At 29.6% G+C, this 24495-nt stretch overlaps 1 protein-coding gene across 1 annotated transcript in view; it reads left to right on the top strand.

Annotated features, from left to right (window-relative positions):
- The window catches only part of LOC142239505 (uncharacterized), a 95249-nt gene that overhangs the window by 42914 nt on the left and 27840 nt on the right, over positions 1-24495 (top strand). Inside the window, exon 9 of the mRNA XM_075311296.1 lies at positions 3352-4224. Within this exon, the coding sequence (XP_075167411.1) occupies positions 3352-4224 (873 nt within the window). The remainder of the gene's footprint in view (positions 1-3351; positions 4225-24495) is intronic.

Raw genomic sequence — 24495 nt, 5'->3', positions numbered from 1 at the left:
CTCTAAGGTTAGATTAGGTATAGTGGCAGCTCGTAGTTTCAGGCTCACATAAACTTGTTATACCATATTGGTGAACTTCTCCCATATCAGTGAGTGCTGCCCGATTCCTCAATGACAACGGGCCCACTTTTTATAGCCAAGTCCGAACGACATTTACATTACGATGAAACCACACTAAAAAATAAAGCCAGCATTGCTGAGGGGGTATAATCACGTTTGCCATATTGATAAAGTTCTACTCAAAATGGTAGATTTTTTACCATTTGTAGATTGCTAGAATTTTTAATATTTTGGTATGGATAAAGGATATTGCATAAATTTTCTATAGAAATAAATAAAATTTTCTATAGAAAAAATTTTGCAAAATTGTCTATAGAAATAAAATTTTGATAAAATTTTCTATAGAAACAAAATTTTGATAACATTTTCTATAGAAATAAAATTTTGACGATATTTTCATAGAAATAAAATTTTGACGAAATTTTAATAGCAATAAAACTTTATAAAAATTTTCTATAGAAATAAAGTTTTGCCGAAATTTTCATAGAAATAAAATTTTGACAAAATTTTCTATAGAAATAAAATATGTGACAAAATGTTCTATAGAAATAAATTTTGACAAAATTTTCTATAGAAATAAAATTTTGACAAAATTTTCTATAGAAATAAAATATTGGCAAAATTTCATATGGAAATAAAATTTTCTATAGAAATAAAATTTTGACAAAATTTTCTAAAGAAATAAAATTTGGACAACATTTTTCTATAGAAATAAAATTATGACAATTTTTTTTTAGAAATACAATTTTAACAAAATTTTGTATCGCAATAAAATTTTGACAAAATTTTTACAGAAATAAAATTTTGACAAATTTTTCCATAGAAACAAAATTTTGAAGTAAAACTTTGCAAAATTTTCTTTAGAAATAAAATTTTGTTAAAATTTTCTAAAGAAATAAAACTTTGTTAAAATATTCTAAAGAAATAAAATTTTGGCAACATTTTCTATAGAAATAAAATTTTGACAAAATTTTCTATAGAAATAAAATTTTAACAAAAATTTATATCGCAATTAAATTTTTGAGAAAATTTTCTACAGAAATAAAATTTTGACAAAATTTTCTATAAAAATAACAATTTGACAAAAAATTTTACGGAAATAAAATTTTGACAAAATTTTCTATAGAAATAAAATTTTCACAAAATTTTCTATAAATATAAAATTTTAACAAAATTTTCTACTGGAAAAAAAATTACAAAATGTTCTATAGAAACGAAACTTTAACAAAATTTTCTATACAAATAAAATTTAGACAATATCTTCCATAGAAATAAAATTTGTGACAAAATTTTCTATAGATATAAAATTTTTACAAAATTTTCTATAGAAAATAAATTCATAAAAATTTGTATAGAAATAAAAATTTGATAAAAATTTCTATAGAAATAAAAAAATTTTGATAAAATTTTCTATAAAAATAAAATTTTGACAAAATTTTCTATTGGAAAACAACTTTTACGAAATTTTCTTTAAAAATGAAATTTTAACGAAATTTTCTATACAAATAAAATTTTAACAAAATTTTCTATAGAAATAAAATTTGTAACAAAATTTTCTATAGAAATACAATTATGACAAAATTTTCTATAAAAATAAAATTTAGACAATATCTTCCATAGAAATAAAATTTTGACAAAATTTTCTATAAAAATAAAATTTTGACAAATTTTGCTGGAAAAAAAATTTACAAAATTTTCTATAGAAACGAAATTTTAACAAAATTTTCTATACAAATAAAATTTAGACAATATCTTCCATAGAAATAAAAACCGTGACAAAATTTTGCGTAGAAATAAAATTTTGACACAATTTTCTATAGAAATAAAATTTTGACAAAAATTTCTATCGATTTGAGGATTTTAAAAAGCTTCCAATTTTATATAGAAATAAAATATTGACAAATTTTTCTATTGAAATAAAATTTTGACAACATTTTCTATAGAAATAAAATTTTGACAAATTTTCTATTGAAATAAAATTTTGTTAAAATTTTCTATAGAAATAAAATTTTGACAAATTTTTCTATTGAAATAAAATTTTGACAAAATAAAATTTTGAGAAAATTTTCTATAAAAATAAAATTTTGACAAAATTTTCTACTGAAAAAAAATGTTTGACAAAATTTTCTATAGAAATAAAATTTTGACAAAATTTTCTATAGAAATAACATTTTGACAAAAATTTTTATGGAAATAAAATTTTGACAAAATTTTCTATAGAAATAAAATTTTCACAAAATTTTCTATAAAAATACAATTTTGACAAAATTTTCTACAGGAAAAAAATTTTTTACAAAATTTTCGATAGAAAAAAACTTTAACAAAAGTTTCTATACAAATAAAATTTAGACAATATCTTCCATGGAAAAAAAATTTGTGTGATAAAAATTTCTATAAAAAAATAAAATTTGACAAAAATTTTTATGGAAATAAAATTTTGACAAAATTTTCTATAGAAATAAAATTTTGAGAAAATTTTCTATAGAAATAAAATTTGTAACAAAATTTTCTATAGAAATACAATTTAGACAAAATTTTCTATAAAAATAAAATTTAGACAAAATTTTCTATAAAAATAAAATTTTGACAAAATTTTCTACTGAAAAAAAAATGTTTGACAAAATTCTCTATAGAAATAAAATTTTGACAAAATTTTCTATAGAAATAACATTTTGACAAAATTTTCTATAAAAATAAAAATTTGATAAAAATTTCTATAGAAATAAAAAGTTGATAAAAATTGCTATAGAAATCAAATTTTGACAAAATTTTCTATAAAATCAAATTTTGACAAAATTTTCTATAAAAATCAAATTTTGTCAAAATTTTCTATAGAAATAAAATTTTGACAAAATTTTCTATAGAAATAAAATTTTGACAAAATTTTCTATAGAAATAAAATTTTGACAAAATTTTCTATAGAAATAAAAATGTGATAAAAATTTCTATAAAGATAAAATGTTGACAAAGTTTTCCATTGGTATACAATTTTGACAAAATTTTTTATAGAAATAAAATTTTGACTAAATTTTCTATAGAAATAAAATTTTGACAAAAATTTCTATCGATTTGAGGATCTTAAAAAGCTTCCAATTTCCAATAGAACCAAAAAATGCCTTGTCCTAAAGCAAGCACAATAACAAAGAGATTTTAATTGAATGCTCCTTGAAAACCCTCATTCTTCTGTAAACAATAAAAGCAATCATTAATTTATGATTTATTTTATGACATTCTTTTATCCATATTTTTTCTTCTTGTTGTTTTTTCATTTTACTTCTCTCGACTTGGTAGGAAAACTCAATCAACAACATCAATTAAGCGCATGCATGCAATTGAAAATGTCACCAACACTGGGTATAACAACAGGCCAACAACAGCAGCAGCAGCACCAACAACAACAATACTATCAGCAACGACCAGATGTCATGCTAATGACTACTGGCAACAAATTGTCTTCAATGGCTGCCTCTGGCACCAGCTGTCGCCTGGTCATACCCAATTCTTCAAGTGGACCAGGTATTACAAACATTCCAGCAACACCACGTTATTATTCACCGCCCATGGCCACCTATCACATAGTCTCTTCGGCATCGGCAAACTCCTCCCCAACACATCAGCAAGCCATCAGGCACTATATCATACCACCATCGGCAACACTGCAAACATCCTCAGGGCCGGTCAGTTCAGGGGGAACCCATCATCATTTTATGGCCGTGCCCACGAATATGTTACGTTTCCAAACATCTGCGATTCATTGTGGGCCAGCGATTGCTGGAGGTATGACCACCTCAAATCTTAGCATAAATCCCTTGGCCAGTGGATCAACCACAACAGTATACTTTCCAATTGTAACACCAGCTGGAGCTGTGGGCCAAAATCCATTAGCATTATCGGGCAATGCGAACTCTGCCATCAATGCCACCACCAGCACCTCCAACACCAACACCAATACCACAACAACTTCGTTAGCCTCATCTCTGGCATTGACCACCTCAGTGCAACAGCCTTTGGTTAAATATCACACAATACAAATGCCACATCGAAGGAAACAAAGTTTAACATTGGCTAGTGGTGGTGAAGAAGAAGGCCCAGATGGCTCTGCCCGAGAAGATGAGGAAATGTTGCCACCACCGCCACCAGCCTACCAAACGGCCACTATACATGGTAAGTAGAAATATTGAAGAAACTTTGTTTTTCAAAAGGATATGCCTTGTGTGGTGTTGTCCCTGAGTTTTATAAACAAAAGAGATTACACTTTAGAGAACATTCGTTCAATATGGACATAAATTTCACTCATGTGTGTATAACTTCCATATAAAAGAGATTCGAATTTTGATTACTATAGACTTTGTTTGAATAAAAATGCTAGAGATTTAAGAAAAAACCATAAGAAGATCGAAATATAGTTCCTTATATACCACCAGCAGAAGGACATTAATAAAGAGGTCCTTTTTTATATTGGTCTACTGGCCCTCACCATGTTACCATGTTGTTTTGTATCTCTTGTCCGCATAACAGGAAGCTTTCGTCCCCAAAAATCCCGCACTGTAGAAAGTGAAGGAATACCAAGGAATAATCTTAGATAGAAAACTGAATTAGACCTGAATTACTAAGGAAAGACCACTAACTGTAGTAAGCTCAAAATTATTTTTTTTTTATAAATAAAGATTTATTTATTTATAAAAATTAGTATAAAAAATAAAAAACGAAATTTTGAGTCAGAATATATTATAGCTAAAATGCCGATAGGTGGATATAAAAGCATTATCGGCAGACTAGCCGTCAGGGATAGACGATCTTATTGACGAAGGACTTGGATGAAGCACTGTAGTAGAATGTGATGCAGAGAATTGTGAGTTAGATTATTATCGAAATTCCAATTCAAAAAGCTATGATATTCACCTATAAGGATACTTCTAGTTAACATGTTGTAAATATAGGGATGAGAATTTAAAAACGCCAATCAGAAGATATCACATCCACCCGTGGAACTCCTTGCCATATGGTCTAGAATTCCTAGCCTTAAATCCTTCATATGACAGGAGTTTGTACATGGATTTCAAAGTCTATTGCTGAACCCTCACTATTATAGACTTACTGACTATGTCATGGAAAAAAGGGTGGCCTAAATGCCGATATCAAAGACACCGCGTTCGTATTTTGGGGCATTTCCTTCGACCAATCGACCCGAACCTTTCATTGAGCGATTGACAAATTATGCAGGTTCCAACCACGGCTGCCACAGTTGATAGAATTCTAACAAGAACTCGTAGATTTTTTACTGCTTGGTAAATTGGTAGAATTTTTGATGTTTTGGTAGATTTTTCTCAAAATTTTATTGCTACAGAAAATTTTGTCAAAAATTTTAATTCTAAAGAAAATTTTGTTAAAATTTTATTTCTATCGAACAGTTTTGCAAAATTTTATTTTTATAGAAAATGTTTGCAAAACTTTATTTCCATAGAAAATTTTGTCAAATTTTATTTCTGTAGAAAATTTTGTCAAAATTTCATTTGTATATAAATTTGTTGCAAAAATCAGGAATTGCAAAGTATTCCTCTCCAATTAAAAAATACTTAAATTCTCTAGATAATAATAAAAACAAGTACATACGGCCGCAAGTTCGGCCAGGCCGAATCTTATGTACCCACCACCATGGATTGCGTAGAAACTTCTACGAAAGACTGTGATTTAGTCCATACATGGTATATATTAGACAAAAAAGTTATGTATAGTTAAGTCTACAAATAATTACGAATCGATATGGACTTTTTGTACGTAGGGAGCCAGAATTGAAATATGGGGGTCGCTTATATGGGGGCTGTATACAATTATGAACTTGATATGGACCAATTTTTGTGTGATTGGGGATCGATTTATCTGAGGGCCATATATAACTATAGACCGATATGGACCTAGTTAGGCATGGTTGTTAACGACCATATACTAGCACAATGTACCAAATTTCAACTCACTCGGATGAAATTTGCTCCTCCAAGAGGTTCCAAAACCAAATCTCGGGATCGGTTTATATGGGGCTATGTACGATTATGGACTGATATGGACCACTTTTGGCATGGTTGTTAAATATATACTACCACCACGTACCAAATTTCAAGCAGATCGGATGAATTTTGCTTCTCCAAAAGGCACCGGAGGTCAAATCTGGGTATCGGTTTTTATGGGAGCTATATATAATTATGGACTGATAGGAACCAATTCCTGCATGGTTGTTGGATACCATATACTAACATCACGTACCAAATTTCAACCGAATGGCAAGAATTTTGCTCTTCCAAGGGGTTCTGGAGGTCAAATCTGGGGATCGGTTTATATGGGGCCTATATATAATTATGGACCGATATCGACCAATTTTTGCATGGGAGTTTGAGGCCATATATTAACACCACATACCAAATTTCAACTGAATCAGATGAATTTTGGTCTTCCAAGAGGTTCCGGAGGTCAAATCTGGTGATCGGTTTATATGGGGACTATATATAATTATGGACCGATATGGACCAATTCTTGCGTGTTTGTTAGAGACGACATTCTAACACCATGTTCAAAATTTCAACCGGATCGGATGAATTTTGTTCCTCCAAGAGGCTCCGGAGGACAAATCTGGGAATCGATTTATATGGGGGCTCTATATAATTATGGACCGATATGGACCAATTTTTGCATAGTCATTAGAGAACATATACCAATACCATGTACTAAATTTTAGCCGGATCGGATGAAATTTGCTTCTCTTAGAGGCTCCAAGCCAAATCGGGGGATCGGTTTATATGGGGGCTATATGTAATTATGGACCGATATGGACCAATTTTTGCATGGTTGTTAGAGAGCATATACTAACACCATGTACAAAATTTCAGCCAGATCGAATGAAATTTGCTTCTCTTAGAGCAATCGCAAGCCAAATTTGAGGGTTCGTTTATATGGGGGCTATACGTAAAAGTGGACCGATATGGCCCATTTGCAATACCACCCGACCTACATCATTAACAACTACTTGTGCCAAGTTTCAAGTCGATAGCTTGTTTCGGTCGGAAGTTAGCGTGATTTCAACAGACGGACGGACATGCTCAGATCGACTCAGAATTTCACCACGACCCAGAATACATATACTTTATGGGGTCTGAGAGCAATATTTCGATGTGTTACAAACGGAATGACAAAGTTAATATACCCCCATCCTATGGTGGAGGGTATAAAAAAAAATTTGTATGGAAAAAAAAATTTTGCAAAAATTTTCTATAAAAATAAAATTTTGCAAAATTTTTTTATAGAAATAAAATTTTGAGAAAATTTCCTATAGAAATAAGAAATAAGGGAGCCACCGTGGTTCAATGGTAAGCATGCCCGCGTTGCATACACGGGGTCATCCCATCTCAGTAATGCTGGTGACACTTCTGAGAGTTTCAAAGCTGCTCTATGTGGTTTCACTGCAATGTGGAACGCCGTTCGAACTCGGCTATATATATAGGAGGTCCCTTGCCATTGAGCTTAACATAGAATCGGGCAGCACTCAGTGATAAGAGAGAAGTTCAAAAATGTGGACTGAATAGTCTAAATGAGCCTGATACATCGGGCTGCCACCTAACCTAACCTAAGACTTTGCCAAAATTTTCTATAGAAAAAAAAATTTTGAATAAATTTTTTAAATTTTCTATAGAAGCAAAATTTCCAATAAAATTTTAACATTTTCTATGGAAATAAAGTTTAGTAAAAATTTACTATAGAAATAAACTTTTGAAAAAATTTTGTATAGAAATCAAATTTTGCAAAAATTTTCTATAGAAATAAAATTTTACAAAAAAATTCCTATAAAATAAAATTTTGAGAAAATTTTCTATAGAAATAAAATTTTGAGAAAATTTTCTATAGAAAAAATTAAAACAAATATATACATTTTCTATGGAAATAAAGTTTAGTAAAAATTTACTATAGAAATAAACTTTTGAAAAAATTTTGTATAGAAATCAAATTTTGCAAAAATTTTCTATAGAAATAAAATTTTACAAAAAAATTCCTATAAAATAAAATTTTGAGAAAATTTTCTATAGAAATAAAATTTTGAGAAAATTTTCTATAGAAAAAATTAAAACAAATATATACAAATAAAATTTTGAAAAAAAAAATTATAAATAAAATTTTGCAAAAATTTTCTAAAGCCTCTACAAAGCCAAATTTGGCGCTGAGACATGCTATGAATTGTAATGCAATAATATTTTGAATAAATAAACACATAAAAAAATAACATTTTAACTAAATTTTCTTAAGAATAAAAAATTCAACAAAATTTTGTATAGAAATACAATTTTGAGAAAATTTTCCATGGAAATGAAATTTTGACAACGTTTTCTATAGAAATAAAATTTTGAGAAAATGTTGTATAGAAATAAAATCTTGATAAAACATTTTATAGAAATAAAACTTGGGAAAAATATTCTATAGAAATACAATTTTATCAAAATTTTCGATAAATTCAATATAAATCATTTCTTTCACAAAAAAAAAAACAATTTTTTTATACTGACGACAAAAAATTTGACCAGCAACTCCAAAGTAAGATTTTTTTAATTTGTTAAATTTTTGTTAAAATTTTGGTAGATTATGTTTGGCGGGAGTGGTGGCCATGTCCTAATCTCAAGATAGGTCACATGACAATATCAGTTGGTGCACAGCATCAATGGTGCCCGGAATAATAACTGATTTTGGACGACCTTCACAAAATTTGTCTTGGAGTGAACTAGGACCTCAGTAGAATTCACCACGAAATATTATCGACAAGCACAGATTCTTGACGGACTTTCATCGTCAAGAAATGAATAACATCTATCGAGTTGTTGAGTTGATCTACGTCGAAATTTGTAAAATATAATCCCACAAAAATGTCCACGATTTCATTCCATTTTTTTGGACGATATGAATTTTTTAAGTTGCTGTAAAATGTTTTGAGTGAGTTTAACCTCAAAAATGTAAAACAACTTCGCAATGTAAAAGGCAATCCTCGTATAATCACATGGAAAAGGATTGGTATATCGAGATGTTTGTAGAGTCATTATAAATAGCTGGAAGCTAGCAAATCCTTCCATAAGCTTGAGAAAAGAAGAAAAACCTGTTGCTTGACCAGTGGCCTGTAATGCAGACTTGAGTGACTCTGGCAGCGAAATCTCCGTTTCAAGCTATTATTTGTAGTTGATATTATCAGCGATCATCCTTGACCCAGATGTAGGACCTAAATCCGCCCACTCTAATAACAAACAATATATATATGCGCTAAAGTTTTGACAGAATAAAGGCAATTTTTTGTTGAAGAAAAAATCTTCTGAAACAAATCTTAAATTTTTTAGATATTGAAATAATATCCTTTAAAAATAAAACCAACTTAAATTTCCACTCTCACTATTCTTTTCTTTTTTAGCGAACCAATTTTTTTCCATATTTCATAATTTATTCAATCACAACAGCTGCTGGAAAATTGCTATTTTTTTCTCTCTGCTTATTACGCTGATTTAAATTTTCTCCTGTGGTCAATTTAAAGCAAGCAGTTCTTTAAAAATAAAATCATACGCGAAGTGAGGGAAAATTGTAAAATTATCGCTTAAACTTGAATTCTGATTAGCATTCCCGACACATTTAACCAACCAGAACATGGTCACGTCATCACACAACCGTTTGCGAACTCGTTAAACACTTCTTAACCACTCCGCTTACACACGGCTGGGTTTTTTTTAGTTAGTATACAAGCGCTTGGGACCACTGGCACCCAGTCAAACTCCATCACATTTTGTTTGCCATGCCATCCATGGCAATGGAAAAGTTTCAGTTGATTTTTAATTTAGTTTCTCACATTTGCTTCTGTGTTTTTAGTTTCTTTTTATTTTTTTTGTTTTGCTTTAAGTATAAGGGACAAAGGACAGTGGTAATAACGGGAAATAATTCATAAGGAATCATTCCAGAAAAAAATATATCATTAATATTTTTCCACCTCAAATACCAATTATATCTTAATAAAATATTAATCGAATCTATTAATATCATAATAAAATAAAAATTAATTATATCAATTTTAATTTTAATTCGATCAATGAAGCAATTGTTACTAAACTTAATTTTGTCAATTAATTTAAATCTAAATATATTAGATTTAACTCTAAAAACTTTAAGTTTTTTTCAATATATAACCAATAAAAATATGAATCGAATCTATAAATTTTTTGTAAAAAAAATTATTGAAATTCAATAAATTTCAATAAAATTAAATAATTTTTTTTTTTTATTAATTTCGTGATTGAAATATATTGTTTTTCCAAAATAAAATACTAATTATATTAAAATAGAAAATTAATAAAATCTTTTAAATGTTTAATAAAAAAATATTTTAAATAAAATACTAATTATATTTAAATAAAGATTATCAAATCTAATAATTTTTAAATAAAATAAAAATAATAATTTAATTGGATTCATAATTGAAAGTAATCAAAGTATTTTTGTGTTAGTAATAAATTTGGTTTTTGCTTACAAAATTAATTGAATAAATTAATCTTTTAATTTTATATTTGATTCAGACGTAATAAATATTTTAACTACCAAAAAAATTTCCTTGTACACACAAAAATTTTTTTTTTCTGATTCAATCACCAAATTAATTGATCCAATTAATTTTTTAATTGAAATGTCTTCAATCACGAAAATGATAGTATCAATCACAGTTTTAATTGGGCATAGAAAAAATTCTTGATTAAACAATTAATAGATTTTTTCAGTAAATTTCAATTAATTTTTTAATTAATTCAATTAAAAATTTAATTGATGTTGATTGCAAAATTCAATTAATTTATTAATTAAAAAAGGTAACTATTTTTAATTACTTTCTGAATTGGCTTAGAGTTTTTATTTGGATTAACAAATGATTGTTTGAAATACATTTTGAATTAAAAATTAAAAAAAAAAAACATCAGCACTTTTTTTAACTGAATTAGTCTTCCGAATTTGATTAAAAAGTTAATTTTATCAATTAATTTTTTAATTAAAAATTTTTAAATTTTCAATCATTGACTTAATTAACTTAATGTTTCTATCATGATTAAAAAGTTATTTGTATCAATTTATTTATTAATTGAAAAAATTTTCAACTTCCATTAACTTTTTAATTGGAAATATTTTGGTGATATTTTTTTCTGTGTATCACCACTGTATTGTTTATACCCACTAAATATTTCCGTATCCATAAAATTCCAGTGGCGATGATGGTTTAATATAATTTTAAGGCTCCACTTTGGACTAAATTTGTATTTCCTTTACATCATGGCTCTTTTCTACGAACCCCTCCAAAAACCCCATGCATTTTCCTCCTTTTCCGTTCTATTTCGTTTCGTGGAAATTTTTGTTATTTTAGTATTGTGTCCCATAGCTAAACTTGCGGTTATTTAGTTTTGCCCTTGGTTATGAAACTAAACGAAACAGTTTTTCCATAGCATGCACTATAGTAGTAGAAGAAAAATATTCCACAAACATATATTTGGAACACGATGGAAATCATTAAAGTTGAGCAGAGTCGACTTTATGATACGAATTCAAACAATTTAGTATAAATTATAAAAACTATTTATTTGCTTTTTCTTACATATTTATAATCATAAATAATTATGAATACAAATAATAAAAATAAATAAAAATGTTTCGGGTAATTTTAAAATTAATTTTTTTAAGCAATTATTCTAAATTTAAATCCATGGCCTAATAATGTTCAAAATGTTCTAAAAAAATTAAATAAAAAAAAAAAAAATCTATGGAACTAAAATCGTGACAAAATTGTCTATAGAAATAAGAATTGGATAAATTTTTATAGAAATAAATAATAATAATTTTGACAAAATTTTCTGGAAATAAAATTTAGACAAAAAATTTGACAACATATTTTATAGAAATAAAATTTTGACAAATTTTTCTATAGAAATAAGATTTTGGAAAAAAATTCTATAGAAATAACATTTTGACAAAATGGTCTATAGAAATAAAAATATGACAAAATTTTTTTAGAAATAATATTTTGACAAAATTTTCTATGGAAATAAAATGTTGACAAAGTTTTCTATAGAAATAAAATTTTAACAAATTTTTTTATAGAAATAAAATTTTGACAAAATTTTCTTATAAACAATATTTTGACAAAATTTTCTATAGAAATAAAAATTTTACAAGATTTTCTATAGAAATAAAATCTTTACACAATTGTGTATAAAAACAACATGTTGACAAAATTTTCTATAGAAATAAAATTTTGCAACATTCTTTATAGAAAAAAAAATTCTATAGAAAAAAAAATTGACAAAATTTTCTATAGAACAAAAATTATGATCAATTATTTTATGAAATAAAATTTTTACAAAACTTTCCATAGAAATAAAATTTTGACAAATTTTTCTATAGAAATAAGATTTTGGCAAAAAATTTCTATATAAATAACATTTTGACAAACTGGTCTATAGAAATAAAAATATGACAACATTTTTTTTTAGAAATAAAATGTTGACAAAATTTTCTATAGAAATAAAATTCTAACAAAAATTGTCTATAAAAATAAATTTGACAAACATTCTTTTCCTCTGTTGGTTAAGCTACTCTTGTAGTTTAGTCAATGTATGGTTTTAAGCTGAAATAAAAAAACGACAAAATAAAATTTTGACAAAATGTTGTATAGAAATAAAATTTTGATAAAATTTTTTTCAGAAATAAAATTTTGACAAATTTGTAACAGAAATAAAATTCTGCCAAAAATTTTCTATCGAAATAAAATTTTGACAAAATTTTCTATCGAAATAAAATTTTGACAAAATTTTCTTCAGAAATAAAATTTTGACAAAATTTTCTATAGAAATAAAATGTTGACAAAATTTTCTATAGAAATAAAATTTTAACAAAATTTTCTATAGAAGTATAGTTTTGCAAAAGTTTTCTATAAAAATAAAATTTTGACAAAATTGTCTATAGAAATAAAATTTTTAAATAATTTTCTAAATAACTAAAATTTTCTATTGAAATAAAATGTAGACAAAATTTTCTATGGAAATAAAATGTTGACAAAATGTTCTATAGAAATAAAATTTTAACAAAATTTTCTACAGCGTATAGTTTTGCAAATTTTTCTATAGAAATAAAATGTTGACAAAATTTTCTAAAGAAATAAAATTTTGACAAAAATTTCTATGGATATAAAATGTTGGCAAAATTTTCTATAGAAATAAAATATTAACAAAATTTTCTATAGAATTAGGGAGCCACCGTGGTGCAATGGTTAGCATGCCCGCCTTGCATACAAAAGGTCGTGGGTTCGATTCCTGCTTCGACCGAACACCAAAAAGTTTTTCAGCGGTGGATTATTCCACCTCAGTAATGCTGGTGCCATTTCTGAGGGTTTCAAAGCTTCTCTAAGTGGTTTCACTGCAATGTGGAACGCCGTTCGGACTCGGCTATAAAAATGAGGTCCCTTGTCATTGAGCTTAACATGGAATCGGGCAGCAGTCAGTGATAAGAGAGAAGTTCACCAATGTGGTATCACAATGGACTGAATAGTCTAAGTGAGCCTGATACATCGGGCTGCCACCTAATCTAACCTAACCTAACCTAACCTATCCTATAGAAAAATAGTTTTGCAAAAGTTTTCTATAGAAATAAAATGTTGACAAAATTTTCTATAGAAATAAAATTTTGACAAAATTGTCTATAAAAATAAAATTTTTACAAAATTTTCTAAATAACTAAAATTTTCTAAAGAAATAATAATTTGACAAAATTTTTATAGAAATAACATTTTGACAAAATTTTCTATAGAAATAATATTTTGACAAAATTTTCTATAGAAATAACATTTTTACAAACATTTCTACAGAAATAAAATTTTGTTAAAATTTTCGTAAGAAATAACATTTTGACAAAATTATCTATAGAAAAAAAGTTGACAAAACTTTCCATAAAAATAAAATTTTGGCAAAAAATTCTATAGAAATAAAATTTTGACAAAATTTTCATGGAAATAAAATGTTGACAAAATTTTCTATAGAAATAAAATTTTAACAAAAATTTTCTATAGAAATAAAATTTTGACAAAATGTTGTATAGAAATAAAATTTTGACAAAATTTTCTTCAGAAATAAAATTTGGACAAATTTTTAAAACAAATAAAATTCTGCAAAAATTTTATATCAAAATAAAATTTTGACAAAATTTTCTATAGAAATAAAATTTTAACAAAAATTTTCTATAGAAATAAAATTTTGACAAAATGTTGTATAGAAATAAAATTTTGACAAAATTTTCTTCAGAAATAAAATTTGGACAAATTTTTAAAACAAATAAAATTCTGCAAAAATTTTATATCAAAATAAAATTTTGACAAAATTTTCTTCACAAATAAAATATTGACAAAATTTTCTATAGAAACATAGTTTTGCAAAAGTTTTCTATAGAAATAAAATTTTGACAAAATTTTCTATACAAATAAAATTTTTAACAAAATTTACTAAAGAAATAAAATTTTGACAAAATTTTATATAGGAATGACATTTTGACAAAAATTATCTATAGAAATAAAATTGTTTATAGAAATGAAATTTAAAAAAAAAATATGTACATAAAATTTTCTTTGGAAATAAAATTTTGACAAAATTTTCTACAGAAATGAAATTTTTACAAAAGTGCAAAAATTTCTATTGAAATTGTATAACGAACCTATATGAAATTTATTTTAATTTTATGTTATTGTCCAATGTCCCCATGGAAGAGTATATAAAATTCATTTTAGTTGACTCTTTTGCTTGAAGTTTATTCTAATTATACGTTTCCCTCTAACATGTCCCTACATCTAAAGCTCTGTGAAAGTTTTAACGTTTGTTTTAATTACATTTGATGCTTGAAGCTATCCAAATGATTTGTAAAAACGAATGCTAGCAGAAAATCAGGAAACAGTCAGTATAAAAGGGAATCTCTTTAGGGAGATAGAGAGAGAGGGAGAGAAAATGCAAATGTTTGTCATTTAGTTAGTTCGCGCTTGTCATTGCCAATAAACTGAACAACATTTTCTCTTGCCCATTTTGCCCCCATCAATGTGTAATACAATTTAGTGGAAAATGTGACAAATGCAGTTAGTTTCGTTTAAAATAATGACCCACTTTGTTTGTGTGTGAATAAGTGTGAACGTGTGTAAACTACTCTCTCACTCTCACACACACACTCACTGCATTGACTTCTGAATAATTTCCTTTAGTTTTTATCCATTTGTTTGCTCTACTAGTAATTCAGAGAATTCAGAAGTTCAAAGTATGGATAAAACCAAGTCACATGAACGTCATTTTGTAAACTGGTGTAGACAACTTTTGATTGAAATTCGCAAATGTCAGAAAAACAAAGTCAACATTAAGTTTAGTTAACGCTAACTTTTGTGGAAAACCCGTTGAGTATACCAACAAAAGAAACCTAAACTCATCAAAATAACAATTACAAATGTTAAAGTTTATTCGTATATTGATTGACCCAAGAGGGTTTAAATATTTATACAAAACTAACACAATTATTCGAGTCATTTTGAAAGTCAAAATAAAATGTGGTCTGGAAAAGGATCAACAAGACCTTGCGGAATAAGAACAAAAAATATTCTTCGCACTGGAGCAATAGAAAATTTTGTCAAAATTTTATTTCTATAGAAAATTTTAGCAAATTTTTATTTCTATAGAAAATTTTAGCAAAATTTTATTTCTATAGAAAATTTTAGCAAAATTTTATTTCCATAGAAAATTTTGTCAAAATTTTATTGCTTTAGAAAATTTTGTAAAAATTATATTGCTTTAGAAAATTTTGTCAAAATTATATTGCTTTAGAAAATTTTGTCAAAATTTTATTGCTATAGAAAATTTTGTCAAAATTTTATTGCTATAGAGAATTTTGTCAAAATTTTATTGCTATCGAAAATTTTGTCAAAATTTTATTTCCATAGAAAATTTAAATATTATTTCTATAGAAAATTTTGTCACAATTTTACTTCTTTAGAAAATTTTGTCAAAATTTTACTTCTATAGAAAATTTTGTCAAAATTTTATTTCTATAGATTTTTTTAAACATTTTAGTTCTAAAGAAAATTTTGTCAAAATTTTATTGCTTTAGAAAATTTTGTCAAAATTTTATTGCTTTAAAAAATTTTGTCAAAATTTGAATGCTTTAGAAAATTTTGTCAAAATTATATTGCTTTAGAAAATTTTGTCAAAATAATATTGCTTTAGAAAATTTTGTCAAAATTTTATTGCTATAGAAAATTTTGTCAAAATTTTATTGCTATAGAGAATTTTGTCAAAATTTTATTGCTATCGAAAATTTTGTCAAAATTTTATTTCCATAGAAAATTTAAATATTATTTCTATAGAAAATTTTGTCACAATTTTACTTCTTTAGAAAATTTTGTCAAAATTTTACTTCTATAGAAAATTTTGTCAAAATTTTATTTCTATAGATTTTTTTTAACATTTTAGTTCTAAAGAAAATTTTGTCAAAATTTTATTGCTTTAGAAAATTTTGTCAAAATTTTATTGCTTTAAAAAATTTTGTCAAAATTTTAATGCTTTAGAAAATTTTGTCAAAATTATATTGCTTTAGAAAATTTTGTCAAAATTATATTGCTTTAGAAAATTTTGTCAAAATTTTATTGCTATAGAAAATTTTGTCAAAATTTTATTGCTATAGAGAATTTTGTCAAAATTTTATTGCTATCGAAAATTTTGTCAAAATTTTATTTCCATAGAAAATTTAAATATTATTTCTATAGAAAATTTTGTCACAATTTTACTTCTTTAGAAAATTTTGTCAAAATTTTACTTCTATAGAAAATTTTGTCAAAATTTTATTTCTATAGATTTTTTTTAACATTTTAGTTCTAAAGAAAATTTTGTCAAAATTTTTATTTGCTTTAGAAAATTTTGTCAAAATTTTATTGCTTTAAAAAATTTTGTCAAAATTTTAATGCTTTAGATAATTTTGTCAAAATTATATTGCTTTAGAAAATTTTGTCAAAATTATATTGCTTTAGAAAATTTTGTCAAAATTTTATTGCTATAGAAAATTTTGTCAAAATTTTATTTGCTATAGAGAATTTTGTCAAAATTTTATTTCCATAGAAAATTTAAATATTATTTCTATAGAAAATTTTGTCACAATTTTACTTCTTTAGAAAATTTTGTCAAAATTTTACTTCTATAGAAAATTTTGTCAAAATTTTATTTCTATAGATTTTTTTAACATTTTAGTTCTAAAGAAAATTTTGTCAAAATTTTTTTGCTATCGAAAAATTTGTCAAAATTATATTGCTGTAGAAAATTTTGTCAAAATTTTATTTCTATGGAATATTTTGTCAAAATTTTATTTCTATTGAAAATTTTGTCAAAATTTTATTGCTTTAGAAAACTTTTTGCAGATTTTATTTCTATAGAAATTTTTTTAAAAATTTAATTTCTATAGAAAATTTTGTCAAAATTTTATTGCTATAGAAAATGTTGTCAAAATTCTATTGCCTTAGAAAATTTTGTCAAAATTTTATTACTATAGAGAGTTTTGTCAAAATTTCACGTCTATAGAAAATTTTCTCATTTTCTCATTATTTCTATAGAAAATTTAGTCAACATATTATTTCTATAGAAAATTTTGTCACAATTTTACTTCTATAGAAAATTTTGTTTAACATTTTAGTTCTAAAGAAAATTTTGTCAAAACTTTATTGCTATCGAAATATTTGTCAAAATTTTATTGCTATCGAAAATTTTGTCAAAATTTTATTTCAATAGAAAATTTTGTCAAAATTTTATTGCTATAGAAAATTTCGTCAAAATTTTATTGCTATCGAAAAATTTGTCAAAATTTTATTTCTATAGAAAACTGTGTGAAAATTTTATTTCTATAGAAAATTTTGTGAAAATTTCATGTCTATAGAAAATTTTGTCAAAATTTTATTTCCATAGAAAATGTTGTTAACATTTTATTTCTTGAAGTAATTTGTGAAGTACTTCTTAGTAGGGGAGAAATATTTTGCAAAATTTAACAAAACATCATGAATTTTGCCAATCCACCAAACAGTAAAAAATCTACCATTTTTTGTAGAATTGTACGAACTGTCGCAATGGTGGATTGAACCCATGACTCTGCAAGGCTTCATCTATCATAATATGATATGGCACATGGTTTTACTTCGCGTCTGCAGTTTCCCTACCGAGATCTCCGACCTGCAATTCCCCTACTTAAATTTTCGGGCCAGCATTTCCGCTACTAAGACTTTCGGGCCCACAATTCCACTACTGAAGTCTTCGCGTCTACAGTTCCCCTACTCAGATCTTCCAGCCTACGGTTAACCTAATGAGATTTTCGGGCACCCTATTGAGGTCTTTAGGAGCACCTTCGGAGGTCTTCAGGCCTGCAATTTCTTTTTTCAAACCTTCGTGCCCTCAGTTTCTCTATTAAAAATTTCATACCTACAGTTCATCTATTGAGACCTCCAGTTCGCGTTCTGAGATCTTTGGACCAACATCTACCCACTGTGACCTTCGGGTCTATAGCTTCAATTTTGCGACCCCTGAAACTTTCTGACGCGAACGTCTCAGTTCAGGAACTGCTGGCCTACAGAGATCTTTGGGCCTACAGCCACCCTAACAGAGTTGCACTATCTGTACTGGGAACCTTCGGGCTTACACTTTGAGATCTATGGCGCTAAAGTTTCCCATCACGGGCTTTCAAGGCCTCCAGTTCCAGTTGTGAGATATTCGGTCCTGTACTAAGATCTTCCTGCCTACAGTTCGCCTACTGGCACATGTGTGCCTTCTACCCAATTACAGAGACGTTCGGTACTACCACTTCCTCTACTTAAATCTTCGGGGCTAGAGTTCCCCTATTGAGATCTTTAGGCCAGCAATTGCCTGTTTAAGACCTTCGTGTCCACAGTTCCTCTACTAAGTCTTTCGTGCCTACAGTTCTTTTATTGAGGCCTTCAGACCTAGAGTTTGCTTTAGGAGATCTTTGGGCTAACATCTAGCCACTGGGAGTTTACGGTAGTACCACATCGATATGAAATCTGTGCAGATTTGGATATGGATTGTCGCCGACATATGACCATTGATGTGTTTTTCTCAAATTTCGAATATACGACTATTTTGTGGGTGCCATAAGATTTGTAAAATATCTGTTGACGAGAGATGATACGAAAAAGGTTTTTCATTTATTCACATTTAAATGCTGGAGGGTTGTAACGATAGCCACATGTAGTCTTCCATCCAAACCCAGCACGATTTAACTTCTGAATGTTTTTGTTATCTGGTAAGCAAGAGGTTTAGAAATGATAGCAACTTGAAGATGATTACAATACATAACTGTCACCCTGTATATTCCACAGAGTGATACAGGATATAATAATATTATCAATTTGGACCACATGATCTTCGATTCGTGTTTGAAAAGGGTTCCACCTATCTGACTTTATCCGCCTTAGTTTCTCTACAAAGTCACCATATTCGAAGAAATTTTAATTCCATTTTCCTCTTAGTTCCTATTTTTCTAAGAGATGAGTTCTCCATTAAAGTGTAACCAAAACCATTAAGAAAATTTCCTATGACTAAAAGTTGCCAATTTTACAAATTACTCAAATTTGAAGAAGATATCCTTCAACTTCAAACCGCTAACTTATAATTCTGCAAAACCATTTTGACAGCATTTGAGTATTAAGTGATGTTCGCTAAATCAAATTAAACTGCTTATAGCAAAAATTATATCTGTATAGCTTAACAAACCAAGTATCGAAACTTCTCGTAGAACATTAACGAAATCCCCCACCAAGTAGAGGATAAAATGCCACGCCAAATGTTAGCTCTTAATATCGGAAAGGATAATCAATCACAGAATTCAATTTAGACTTTCGTTTAACTTCAAGCGTAATCTTAAACACACACACACCCAAATACTCTTGACAATGTTGCCCACACACACACACACTATACCTCTCTAAAAGTATTAAGGAAATTAAAAACAAGCGCACTGTTCACATGAGTTTTAGTGCTGTCGTTTGGATTTATATTCAAGCAATATGTGACAAAATACCATACGAGGACATTTTAACTTCCCTATGGCAATATGTCATTAAATGGTTAAAATTAAGTGTGATAACTTTCCAAAACATTATTGCTGAGCTGACGAAAGCAGGGCGAACACGATTTATGAAAATTGAGGTGACCATGTGAACTTAATAGGTTGGTGCTACATTGAACCCGACTGCCATCATTGCACAGTTGTCCGCAAATCATACAATCCCAATGCCGTCAGGATGGGATGGAATAGAGAATAGATAGACGGTGAACAGTACCAGAGATATCACCCCACCTTGGGGAATTCCCTGTTTCACTCTACGTGGTCTTGACTTTCTATCTCCAAATTCCACATACGACTGCCACTCGAATACAAAGATTGGTTCATGTCGCTAGGGCTATGTTTTCGATGTCCTCGAATAATCCGACATGGCTGACTGTATTGAGTGCTTTAGATAGGGGAGCCACCGTGGTGCAATGGTTAGCATGCCCGCCTTGCATACACAAGGTCATGGGTTCGATTCCTGCTTCGACCGAACACCAAAAAAAGTTTTCCAGCGGTGGATTATCCCACCTCAGTAATGCTGGTGACATTTCCGAGGGTTTCAAAGCTTCTCTAAGTGGTTTCACTGCAAGGTGGAACGCCGTTCGGACTCGGCTATAAAAAGGAGGTCCCTTGTCATTGAGCTTAACATAGAATCGGGCAGCATGTGGTATCACATTGGTGAACTTCTCTCTTATCACTGAGTGCTGCCCGATTCTATGTTAAGCTCAATGACAAGGGACCTCCTTTTTATAGCCGAGTCCGAATAGTCTAAGTGAGCCTGATACATCGGGCTGCCACCTAACCTAACGTAACCATAGGGCCACGAGGACCGTCCTGTGACACGGCTTGGGTTGACTGAATCCTCTACTTATGTATGACGTAATGACATGAAAAACTGTTGTTTTGCATGCTGTTGTCGAAGTCCATGCTGGTAGTTTGGCAAGTCCACAACGCTGTTCCGCAACTTGCCTGGCCTCAGGAGTGGAATCGCCCTACCCATTTTCCAGGCATCGGGTATAACGGGCCAAATTAAGGAGCCTGGTCCAGTACTCAACCCTCAGTATTCCCGGGTGCTTCAATATTAGTCGGGACCCAGGGCCTTGGATGGTTTTGAATTATTGTTTTAGGTCGAGCTGCCTCATCTGAATGATTTCAGAGTGGAGTAGGTGTCTAGTCTGTTGGTTTTGCAGGACATGCGATGAGATGCCTTGGGTGCGAGGCGAATGTTCACAATGTGGGCAAATATCTTAGAGATGCCAGATCTGATCTCCCTAGGCAGCCGTCTCTCGTCGTCGCTGACAAATGATGGTCTTCGACCCAGTACAACGCTGTACTGGTACACGCAAAAAAATAATTCTTTCCTCCCAAACGAAATTTTAGACAAACAAAGTTCGTTTCTCATTTGCTTTTCGCTGTAAGGAAGTGTATTTGGAAGAAAAGTATATACTTTTTGTGATAAACGTTTATTCTTTTCCAGGATGTAAAAACAATTTCATAAAGACTAACTCAACAAAAAATTTTTTCTGGCTAATTGCATTTTCCCTCACATCTTTCTCACTTCCACGAAGATTTTTAGTTCTTAGCACCTTTTTCTGTAATACAAACAATGTAGAAGAAATTATACGATTTTATAAATTTTTAAAATTTTTTTACCTTTCGCCTGGACGGAGAATCGAACCGCGGACCATGCACTTTGTAAGCCAACACACTAACCACTGAGCTATGTACCTGTTATGGTCACCAATAGATAAATATCCATATAAGTTATATTTATATAGCATAGCTTGCGGCGCCCACGAACCGAATAAACAAAGTTTATTTAACAGAAACAAACATTTACTTTGGCACCGTGGAGCAGTGGTTGCTACGTCTGACTCTCATGCCAAGGGTCGTGGGTTCGATCCCTGCTTCGACCAAAGTTTTTTTTTTTTTTTTTTTTTTTTTTACATACATTCTACATATGTTCGGAAGATTCCGAAAAAAATGTTCAACATTACATTGTACTATATTAAATTTTGAACTGTAAAATGTGTTTTATTAAAGACCAAAAGTCAGAAAAGAACAGTGTTTGATAGAAACGAAATGGACTCTGTTGTTGTTTCAAAAATAACTTTTTTTATTGAAAAAATAAACATTTTGTAACAAACGATTTTTTTTGGTGATAAAAGTGTATACTTTTCGAAGCAATTCAAAAAACTCTAACAAAAGAAAAACGTTTTCGGTACACGTTTTCCAAACGTTTTTTTTCTTTGCGTGTAGGAAGATATCACATTCTGAAGCGCTACCTTGAGGAATTCCCTCTTTCAATGTACGACGCCTTGACTTTCTATCTCTAAATTCCACATACAACTGGAGCTCGAAGAGATAATAAGGATTCTAACGTTTGGTTCCTGCCGGTAGGGCTTTGTTTTCGATGTTCACGAACAGTCTGGCATGCCCAATCGTATCGTATGCTTTCGATAAATCCATAGCCACTATTGAATGAGTCCAGAGTTAAGTAGGTGTAAGGTCTGTTGGTTTTGTGGGACACGCGAATAGATGCCTCGTGATGTGTAGAGAGCGGTAATTATTCAAATTCCTGGAGATACGAGATCTTAGCTGAGATAGCACTGACCTGGTCTCTCTATTCCCTCTTTCACTGTACGACGCCTTGACTTTCTATCTCTAAATTTCACATACAACTGGCGCTTGAATAGATAATAAGGATTCTAACGTTTGGTTCCTGCCGGTAGGGTTGTGTTTTCGATGTCCACGAACAGTCTGGCATGCCCAATCGTATCGTATGCTTTCGATAGATCCAGAGCCACTATTGAATGAGTCCAGAGTTAAGTAGGTGTAAGGTCTGTTGGTTTTGTGGGACAAGCGAATAGATGTCTCGTGATTTGTAGAGAGCGGTAATTTTTCAAATTCCTGGAGATACGAGATCTTAGATGAGATAGCACTGACCTGGTCTCTCTAGGCAGCCGTCTCTCGTCATCGTGGACAGGTGGTGGTCTTCCACCCAGCACAACTCTGCATTGGTATGAAGCTATTACTTTCTGAACCGCTGCCGTTTGCGCTGCCCTCAATGCCGCCCGTATTCCATCATCAACATCATAGTCGATCAAGTGGTCAATTGAATGTACTTCTTCCCTGAAATCTAAGCGGATGAGCTTGGCGCCTTCAGATGAAACCCTCCTGTATTTGGCATGGTTTGGGTGCTTTTCCTCTCTGCACTTTATTAGTAGCGGATAGGTGAAGAGGTCGCAGCGTTGCCTTACCGAGAGCTTTTTGGCCTCACGCTTCAGATGCTGTTCTGCTGTTTTTGAGTGACATCCAGTGGCAATCCGCAACACAGTAGTTTGCACCATTTGAAGATTTCTCCATTGGATATCATTAATACTGGGTGTCCAAACGACGACCGCAAAATCTATAAGTCGACGACCACTAGGCTCGCAGGTCTTTTGAATCGTCTCTTTATCTTTCCCCTAAGTGCTTCCAGCCAATGTCTTCAGGATCTTTTTTCCACACCCAACGTTTTTGGCAACCATTTTCACATGCTTTCTAAAAAGGAACAAACAATCAAACGTCACGCCAAAAACCTTGGTGTGTTTGTATTTGGGGATGCGAAGCTCTTGGTTCACTTCTTTGCTCCACGATGTAAAAATGGTTACTGTCGATTTGGGAGTAGAACGTTTCAGATTCCTGCTGACAAAGAAATCCCTTAGTGTAGGGAGGTAGTCATTAATCTTTCCCTCAAGATCCTTAATGTCTCGAGGTTTTGTATAATTGATGACAGTGGACTCTTTGGCTGAGGTAAATGGTGCTATGTCGCTGGCTTGACGACCACGTATGCGACAAAGGACTTTCTTTTTTGCTCTATCACTCTCAGGATGCTCAACAAACTTCAAGCATCTCTTCGGATCAGTTACCATCAGATCGCTAAAGAAAACTGATCCCATAATTCCTTATATAGGAATTCAAGAGGGTTTTTACTATAGACCACAACTAACCTGTGCCTGTACCTAGGTTACATTGGTTCAGGTTCTCTAACCAAATGTTACTCTTATGCTCGTAGATTCAGTCTCTGTATTCCATGATCAGCAGGTTTAGCACGACGACTTTCATCACGCTAGTCTGCTGGGATCTTAGGCCTCATCTGATCCATTTGACCAGCGGGTATGTAGCGAGTAGCTGCTGCAAAGTTTATACCCGGAATCAGCTTTTCCACACATCGGGATAATTTGTGATTCCAAGGATAAACTGAGAAGTCTGATCTGAAGTACTCAA

Source organism: Haematobia irritans, chromosome 5 (assembly GCF_050003625.1).
Source record: "Haematobia irritans isolate KBUSLIRL chromosome 5, ASM5000362v1, whole genome shotgun sequence".
NCBI lineage: Eukaryota > Metazoa > Arthropoda > Insecta > Diptera > Muscidae > Haematobia > Haematobia irritans.
The sequence above is the reverse complement of the archived record's forward strand: the minus strand, read 5'-3'. Positions and strand labels throughout refer to the sequence as shown.